At 48.9% G+C, this 9,780-nt stretch overlaps 2 protein-coding genes across 2 annotated transcripts; one reads left to right on the top strand and one right to left on the bottom strand.

The window, feature by feature from the left end:
* Positions 1-323: 323 nt before the first annotated feature.
* On the bottom strand, positions 324-1,603 carry LOC136505661 (uncharacterized). Its single transcript, XM_066500824.1, has 3 exons — positions 1,338-1,603; positions 837-1,192; positions 324-728 (listed from the first exon to the last, which is right to left on the bottom strand). The coding sequence occupies exons 1-3, from the start codon at positions 1,485-1,487 to the stop codon at positions 440-442; spliced, it is 795 nt and encodes a 264-aa protein (XP_066356921.1). The 5' UTR covers positions 1,488-1,603; the 3' UTR covers positions 324-439.
* Positions 1,604-2,988: 1,385 nt separating this feature from the next.
* On the top strand, positions 2,989-3,841 carry LOC136503037 (uncharacterized). The gene is made up of 2 exons (XM_066498245.1): positions 2,989-3,462; positions 3,548-3,841. Exons 1-2 carry the CDS (start codon positions 2,989-2,991, stop codon positions 3,839-3,841), a joined length of 768 nt encoding a protein of 255 aa, XP_066354342.1.
* The last annotated feature ends 5,939 nt before the right edge of the window (positions 3,842-9,780 follow it).

Raw genomic sequence — 9,780 nt, forward strand, 5'->3', positions numbered from 1 at the left:
ACAGGGCATGGCCGCATGGGGCATGGCTTAATTTGGTGTAGCGTTTACTCCGTAGCTGTCTGTTTGCATCGACGACATGAGCTCTGCATCTGTACCCCAAAGCGCTGCCGGAGCTTGGGCATGCTGCGCGCCACGGTGTGGACCTCCGCGTGCTGGGACGCGCCTTCCATGGGGTGCATCACCCGCCGGATCGGAGCCCGAACAGGGACCAATTGCAGGGCTTGCCGATCGAACGCCTCCAGGGCGCGAGCCCCGGTCTTCATTCATGCAGATTGATATATATGTGAAGATCGGGGCTTAGTAGATAAGTAGCTAGGCTTAGATAAACGAGAAAAAAATGGATGGCATGTTATTCGTGGGAGAGGAGATACAAATTACTTGCTCGTCCGTCTAATATATCTCACGCAGGACAAGGAAGATCGAGCATGCAACATCACACTCACTCGTCGGCCCTCGGGGTGCCTGCGAGCAGGAAGGCCTTGTAGGTCAGCTTTCGCACCAGCGACGCCCCTCCCCACGCTTCCTCCAGCTGCTTCACGACGCGTTCCCCCAGCAGGTCCACGCCCTGCTTCTTCGCCGATGTCACCACCGCCGATGACCTCAACATGGCGATGAGGCCCTCGAACGACATCTCGTGCTCCATGTCGAGGCTCGCCGGCTCTCCTTCCTTGCCAAGTCCGATGTCGTCGAAGGGGAACGGCAGGTCCCGGTATCCTCCAATGCAGTACCTGCATATCACAATCTTACTGAGTCTGACAAAATCCATTCACATAGTACATAGTAGCTAGTATATATGCACGTGTTCAGGAAGCAGGAAGGAGCAACAGGTGGCGTACTGAGCTCGGGGGTCCCGGTAAGGCACCGTTGTGTCGAAGAAGCGCGCCAGCATGTCGTCCACGTCCACGGGGCTCAAGCGGTAGTTGTAGCCCCAGACGGCGATCACCCCGCCGGGCCTCCGCAGGACGCGGCGCGCGACGCCATAGAACGACGGGAGGTCGAACCAGTGCACGGCCTGTGCCACGGTGATGAGGTCCACGCTGGCCTCACCGCCCAGCATGGCAACGAGGTCATCCTCCGCCTCCGGTCCTGTGTCGGGGGTGTGCAGGTACCGGACCTTGGGGTGTGGAGCGGCGTGTCGCAGCTGGTCCGCGGACACATCCGTGGCCACCACGCTGTCGTAGTGCTCCGCGACCTGCACAAATTAAATAAACATACATACGTATATATGTATATGTACTCCTGTCTCTTATATATGAAGAGATTGATCGTCGAAGACGCTTTGATTTGTGGAGATCAGATTGGAGCAGAGCAGAGCAGGGACGACGCGATCAACTTACACCGATGGCTGCCTGCCCATTGCCAGAGCCGACGTCCCAAGCGCGGCGGTGGTCAACAGTCAGAGCCGCGAGCTTGGCAAACAGATCCTTCGGGTAGGCTGGCCGAGCCGCGGCGTACACGGCAGCCTGCTCGCTGAATAGCCCAGCCATCTGGTCTAGGCCCCGAGACCCCAACAATGGAACACGGAAGAGTGGGAGACAACTGCCCAACCGCGAACCTCTCTTTTAATTTGGCTGCCAGCTACGTGACGTCTAGATCTGGCCGCGGAGGCACTTAAGAAGAGCAGGGTTTATAGCCAACCTAATGCTAATGTGGAGGAGAGATATAAGAGCTTGGCTCTCATGCAAGCACCAAGCTGGGCACGGAAGTATAGGTGTTAGTGGGTCTAAGTAGTAAGTGTTGTGAGAAAGAATAAGGGAGAGATACTTTTTAAAGATAAATAGGAGACACTTATTATATAACATGACTCTTATATCTTGTCTTATAGCAAGTAACTTGGCTCTATTATTGACCTGTTCTAAAAAAAAAAAATTAGTAGTTCTGATGAAAGTAGTACGGCGAACAAGACGGCGACCGCAGCATGGTGTCACATTTAGGGCCTGTATACGAGCCTGGCTGATTGGCTAAAGCTAATTTTTACTAGCAAGTTAAAAGTCAAGCTAATAAATTCTTGGCTAATAATGCCGGTTCTATCTTCGAAAATGCTCGTTAACGGTGGTACATATCACGTTCATTAATCTATTAACTCAAAAATTAGATGGAAGGTTAATCTATTAACAAAATATCAGAGGCAATCTATGAACACCCAGAAACAACTTATACGTCTGTGAGACTCCACTTATATATAAAAACTAGGTTCATGCCCGTACGTTGCTACGGGACAACTAAACTTTTGTACTAAAAACAAACGGATCGCATGATAAGATAATAATACTGTGAAATTAAATACCGACGTTGAAGTGACATTTAATTAAAAACACAAAATGACACCATGTTCTTCCTTGTTAAAGTAGATGAGAATTTTGAGTTAGCTTATGAAGCTCTTGATGCCATCCAACCTGACATGCAACAGTAGAAATTGGCCCATGCTTTGCTACGGGCTCATAAAATTTGGACAAAAAATAATATGATGCAGAACAACAAATAAATGAATATATGTCATATGCCTAAAAAAATTGAAGGTAACGTATCATGCAGATTAACATCAAGTTTACGTAATTGTTAGAATATAATAGTAACAGCCCAGATTAGGTGTACGGCCCATTGGTCTTGTACCTTGTAACCCTAGCCTATTAGGCTATATAATGAAGGTCACCCCCCTGATTAGGGTGTGCGGTGTTATTCTACATGGTATCAGCCCTAATTACGGTCCTTTCCTTCCGCTCTCGCGCCTCCTCTGCCCGTGCGTCCTCCGTGAGGACGTGCGCCACCGCACCAGCCTGGCCGCGCGCGCACTCGCGCCGCCGCCCCTGCCCCGCGTCGTGATCGCCAGGCCGCACGCCTCCTCCAGTCGCGCCGCCACGTCGCGCGTGCGATTGCCGCTCCAGGCCGCCGCGCGGATCGCGCCGCCGCCCTGTAGCCGCGCCCATGACGTCGTCATCGAGTTCCTCCTCCACAACCGGCGCCCTCGGCTCCCAGTCGTCCGGCACCATGGGGGACTCTCTCGCTGCTCTCTTCTTCGCCGCCTACGCCTCCGTCAACGTGAAGCAGCATGTCCCCATCGCGCTCAGCCTCGAGTGCCCGAACTACTCCAAGTGGAAGGCGTTCTTCACCGCCCTCTGCGGCAAGTACGGGCTGCTCGGCCACATCGATGGCACGGCGGCCGCGCGCCCGGCTGACCCCCTGTGGTCTCAGCCTGACGCTTGCATCCGCGGCTGGATGTACGGCTCCGTCGACGACGCCGTCCTCGACCTCGCTATGGAGCCCGATCAGGATGCGCGCGCTCTGTACGTCTCTATCGAGGCCCTGTTCCAGGCAAACAAGGAGTCCCGCGCCGTCGTCCTCGAGCAGGAGTTCCACAACCTGTCCCAGGGCGACCTCTCCATTGACGCCTACGCCCAGCAGATGAAGCGCACCGCTGATGCACTTCGGGAGGTCGGCCACACCATCTCCCCCGCGCAGCTTGTGCTCAATCTTCTGCGCGGACAACTCCCGCTTTGCCAACACCGCCGACATCATTGCCAACTCATCGCCGCTTCCCGACTTCAAGTCTGCCACCAACATGCTCCGCGTCAAGGAGCTCCGCCTTGGCACCGAGGGCAAAGAGGTCTCGGCTTCAGCTCTTGCCGCCTCCACCACCTCCTCCTGCACTTCACCGTCCTGCCGGTCCACCTCCTTTGCACCCACCAATCGTGGGGGCGGTGGCAAGGGCAAGGGTGGCAAGGGCAAGGGTGGGCGTGGTGGCAACGGCAGCGGTGGCAGGGGCGGTGGTGGGCGCAACCAGCAGCACGGTGGTGGCTTCAGCGGGCAAGGCGGCGGCTCCGGCGGGCGTCAGGCTCCTTAGCCGGTCGGCCCTTGGGTTTGCTACAACCCTTTGGCCGTCCAGTGGCCACCTCAGCAGCAGCAGCAGTGGGGTCCGCCACCTGTGCCTCCTCCACAGGCACACACCGCCTTCGCACCGCCTCAGTTCTCCACTGCCGGCGGTCCTCCGGCCTACGGGCCTCCAGCCAGCTGGGATCCGACCAGCTTGATCGCCGCTCTCAACCAGATGGCGGTTCAGGGTGGGTCTGTACCCTGGATCATGGACAGCGGAGCGACATCTCACATGTCCTCCAACGACGGTATTTTACTTTCCCATCTCCCGTCGCCACCGTCCTCCATTACGGTCGGCAACGGTCAATCAATTCCTATTCTTAGTCGTGGCATTTCTCTTATTCAAATAGCTAATCGTCCTTTTCATCTTGATAATGTTCTTGTCGCTCCCCAACTCACTCGTAATCTGTTATCTGTTTGACAACTTACTCGCGACAATAACTGTTCAATTGAGTTTGACGCCTCTGGTTTTTCTGTTAAGGATCTACAGACCAAGACGGTCCTCCTTCGGTGCAATAGCAACGGGGACCTCTACACCATTCCACATCGCATGCCACCTCGCTGCCATGTCGCCGTCGTTTCCCCGAAGCTGTGGCACTTCCGCCTTGGTCATCCTGCACCTGCCGTCGTCACTACTCTAAATACGCTATCAGCTATCCAGTGTAATAAAGCAGCTCGCCGTCTTTGTCATGCCTGTCAGCTAGGCAAACACGCTAGGCTGCCATTTGCTAGTTCCGTTTCTAGTACATCTGCACCTTTTGAACTTGTTCACTGTGATGTGGACCTGCTCTAGCGTGCCGGCATGGCTGAGTGTCATTCTACGGCGACTCCTGTTGACACTCATGCCAAGCTCTCTGCTACGGACGGCGCTCCGGTGGCGGATGCCACTCGGTACCGCAGCCTCGCCGGTGCGCTACAGCATCTCACGCTGACTCGTCCGGACCTCGCCTATGCAGTTCAGTAGGTCTGCCTCTTCATGCACGACCCGCGAGAGCCTCATCTTGCGATGCTCAAGCGTGTCCTGCGGTATGTCAAGGGCACCCTGTCCACCGGGCTTCACATCGGCACAGGCAGCATCACCAGCTTGACCGCCTACTCCGATGCTGATTGGGCTGGTTGTCCAGACTCTCGGCGCTCCACTTCAGGCTACTGTGTCTTCCTCGGCGACAACTTAGTCTCTTGGTCCTCCAAACGACAGACTACGGTCTCTCGTTCGAGTGCGGAGGCTGAGTATCGTGCTGTTGCGCACGCTGTGGCTAAGACTTGTTGGCTTCGTCAGTTACTTCAGGAGCTCCACGCACCCATCTCTTCGGCGACGATCGTCTACTGCGACAATGTCAGTGCTGTCTACATGACCACCAATCCAGTTCATCATTGTCGCACGAAGCATATTGAGATAGATATTCACTTCGTCCGTGAGAAGGTTGCTTTGGGACAGGTTCGGGTGCTCTATGTTCCATCGTCTCATCAGTTCGCGGACATTATGACTAAAGGGTTACCTGTACAGTTGTTCACTGACTTTAGGTCCAGTCTTTGTGTTCGTGACGCTCCCGCTTAGACTGAGGGAGGATGTTAGAATATAATAGTAACAACCCATATTGGGTGTACGGCCCATTGGCCTTGTACCTTGTAACCCTAGCCTATTAGGCTATATAATGAAGGTCACCCCCCCTGATTAGGGTGTGCGGTGTTATTCTACAGTAATATGTTCCAATGCAGTTGGCCAATACATGTTAGCAAAGCTACATTGTTGAAGAATACCTAGTTTGACTGGTTGCTCACCATGTCTGGTTTTTTTTTTGTTTTTTTTTTTTTTTTTTTTTTTGCCTCTTGTCTGTGTTATTGGATAGTCGTTGGCTGGTGCTTTTTTTTTCAAATGAGAAATATGCAACTTCTCAAAACTCCAATAAATAGCACTTGTAGCTTTGCTCATGAAATGCAAGAGCCTTGTGATCTTGATATGTCTTGTTCCATGCCAGACCGTAATTGCTTGATCATAGCTCTTGCACCACAGACATCGAACAGAGTTGCTGCCATAGGCCTCCAATCCGATCTTTGTTGGTTAGCCATCACTGCAGAAAATTTAAATTAAAAAACAATAAGATGATTGTAACATTTATTAAATCCAACCTGCAATAAATTAACAAAAATCAACCCAATGTCAGCTTATATGTTACTATCAAGCTGATTGGAAATCTACATCCCTCAGATATCCCTTTTTTTGCTCAAGCATATCACATATGTTGTATGCCTCTATGAAATGCTATAAGTAAGAAATGGACCAATGGAGTCAATATAAAGACTAAAATTGCAGAGCTCCTAATACTATAATCTGCCTCAAATATGAACCAAAACTAATGCTAAACTTAAAAGAGAGACAATGCAGAATGTCAATGATATATACCAATTTGACCAATGTTGTGTAATCCCTCAAATTTCCTGCAATCTGAATTTATGTCATTTGACAAAGGCATTCGAACTGCACACCCCCTTTGATCGTACTTCTATAACTTCAGTAAAGAGAATTCTAAATGCCAAAAAAAAATCAACACATGTGAGTAATAGTGAGTCATTAGTAAAAATTGTGTGTGGACCCTTTATTCAGGCCAACCTATAGGCTAACACATTTGAATTAGACAGAGAAAAAACATAACAAAATGAGTTTGGATACTACGAGAGCTTTAGAATATGGCAGACTGGCAAAGTGACGTTTCAGATGGATCTATTTGGAAAAAAGATCAAAGCAATATATTTGCACAGAGTTATACATTTTAGCACAAACATATATTCAGATGGATCTATTGGGGGAAAAAATCAAAGAAACATATTTGCACAGAGTTATACATTTCAGCACAAACATATATTGTATTTTCCATTCTATGGCGTGGCCCACATTTCTGCACCTCAAATCATGCAGAAAACAGAGTGTTTGTAATGGCAGTTCTACCAATCTACCAACCCAAATCACCATAAATCAAGAATAACTTTGTTCAAAAAAAGTCAAGTAACTCTAAACTAAAACCTAATTGCCACATCCATCAAGCATTCAAACTCTTATATTCTTTGTACGAAGGAACGTGGACGGAAGCTATGGGAATCTGAGGACTAAACTCTCACTGAATTTACTATTCTCATATTTTTTTTAAGTTGATAGAATCCCATCTATTGAAACAAAAGACACCTGGGGGATATGGATGCATCTCATATTTGAGCAATTGAAATACAATTTATATCAGTATAATATAATGATTATCTTCCAAGTTCATGCAACATAAAAAATAAAATTCAAACAACTAAAAATTTTACATGGTAAGTACTCACAGGTATAATGATCATCTACCAAGTTTCCATTAGTATTGATAGGATCTTACACTTTCGCACCATCTAGGGTCCTTACGCTTAATCCTATATATTTTGTAATATTAACACTGACTTTATGTCATTTCTGCAAGCCTCTTTCAATTTCATTCTGTACAAGCAGAATATTCAGATGTTGAAAACAACTAAAAGACAGCCAGAACAAATCGAGTGGTTTGTATAGGTAATTGCTTTGCACCTTTATGGCCTTAGCATCGCCCCAGGGTGTCTCTTCGTAACCGGTCTGCATAGCATACCAACTGAAGAAAAGCCAAAAAGGACAGGATTAAGGATTAGGTCTGACAATCATCCATCTGTGTAGGCTTGTATTATGTTGGAAATAAATAAAACAGTGTTTACAATGCTAGCAGCCGCAATGGTTGTTATACCTCACTCAATGGACTATATGGACAAGGAAACAATTACACAAAGACAGGTAAGTTCTAATTGAAACTATGAGGAATTGCCTGCCAACCAATTATATTCAGGCTTGATAAGCTCAAATCAATCCTAATAAAGAAACAAAAAATGCAGCTATCGTGCTAAAAGAAAATGCCTTAAAAACAATTACAGCATTCAACTATGGCAAATTAGTGTGCTATAGTAAATTCTTAGAAAAGTTTCTAGGTATCTTCTATAGATCTTGTGTAATGCTTAATTAAATTTGGAACTGTATACATATTTCTGACAGAATGGGCACGAGCTAATAGTACACTATGCTAACATAGCATCATGAAGAGGATGCATGCAAGATTACCTCCTCTGGGTCAAGTAGGGATGTTTCCCAAAGCATTCTAATCATCCCTCGCATTCCACCAAGGACCTGCAGGAACATTATTAAGGAATTTCACATTGCACTTTAATATATGCTCTAGAAAAGCAAAAGAACTATCCATAGGCAATTGATAACAGTATATCGTACCACATCCACAGTTATGTTCCAAGCTTCTTCAAGCAATTATGTAACATAACAACACAGACTAACATCTTAGAACAGCAAGGCCAGATGAATAGGTGTTCATATGTCACAAAGACAAGTGATCAGATAAACCAGGTGTGAAGTTGATTCTCTTATACTTATAAATTTGACAACTACAGCTAGGTGCAAAACTGAAGCGTGCAGGCGGAGCTCCGCGCAGGCCAGGACGCACGCGCCGACGCGCGCTCGTTGTCCACCCCGCCGGCACCTATTGGCCTGTTGCCGCCTGGCATGCTTGCTCGGCCCCGCCAGCACCTACTCGTCAGGCCATCTGGGCAGGGTCGTTGCTGATTTGTTTAGAGCCTAGGTCGAGAACTAATATGGAGGCCTTATCATATACTTCTAGATATTGCTTTAGGCATTAGTATTAAGAAGGTAATGTTAGATCAATTAAAATAACATCTATAAAATATCTCAAAGTTCATAAAATAGACAAATGTAAGAATATAATACATACTTTCGCACTTACATCATTTTAAGATGCTCATCAGGGTTCGTGGAAGCAACCATATGGCTCTTTAAAAAATATATTAGGGCGCGTTTGCGACCCTGGCCCGGAGGCACGGCTGCGCCCGTGGGCTGCAAGTTGCCATGTTTGTGGTCGATGGCCCGCAAGCGAGCCTGGCTTCGCAGAGCAACACTCGACCTCTCCGCCTGGCTCTCTGGAAACGACCGAAACCCTCGTTTCTTCCGAGCCGAGCTCGTCTGCGACGCACGCGGGCGATTTTGGGCGGCGGCGGGGTGGCTCGCGCGGGCTCTGGCGGGAAGGGGAAACGTCTTCGCGCGCGTCCCCGCTCTCCGCTCCCGCTCTGGCCGCCGCGCGCGAAGCGAAATGGCGGCGATTTCGCCGGCCTTTATATACGGGTTCCCACTCTCCACTCTCTCCTTCCACTCGGTGCTTGCTCTTCCACCTCCCTCGTGAGAGACCGGCGGTGAGTTGTGGTGCGTGGCGGCGGCGGCGTCGACCTCCGGCTGGTTGTGGGTTAGGTCACCGGCGCCGAGTTTCTTCACCGCTTCCCCGCTCCGGCTGCTGCTGGGACTCCGTGGCAGCGGTGTTCCTCTTCTTCTCCGTCCGCATCTGCTTCATCTTTTTCCCGATCTGCATCCTCTACTTCCAGATCTGCCTCCTCTCCGTTGTTTGGACCCCGAGCCAAGGTGAAATCGACCCCTAATCTTCTTTTTTGTGGTGCTTCTCGAACCTATTAGGGTTTCTTGTTCGTTGCTGTTCATGATCTGTTAGGGTTTCATACTTGTTATAACTGCTTCATGCTCCTATTAGGGTTACTTGTACCTTGCTGTTCTTGATCTGTTGGGCTCGTGATCTGTTAGGGTTGTTGATCTGTTTCAGATTTGTATTGTACCTTGCTGTTCATAACTGTTTGATGCAGTTGTTAGTGTTACTTGTACCTTGCTGTTCTTGATCTGTTAGGGATGTTGATCTGTTTCTGATTACTATTGCTCTGAGTTTTTTGTTCCATCATTGGTCGATGATGTTGTCCACATAGTACTGGGAGGCATCACATAAAGATGCAGCCGTGCTTTTGTTGGCATGCATTCATTTCACAGTCATGTTG

Source organism: Miscanthus floridulus, chromosome 14, assembly GCF_019320115.1.
Source record: "Miscanthus floridulus cultivar M001 chromosome 14, ASM1932011v1, whole genome shotgun sequence".
Classification (NCBI taxonomy): Eukaryota; Viridiplantae; Streptophyta; class Magnoliopsida; order Poales; family Poaceae; genus Miscanthus; species Miscanthus floridulus.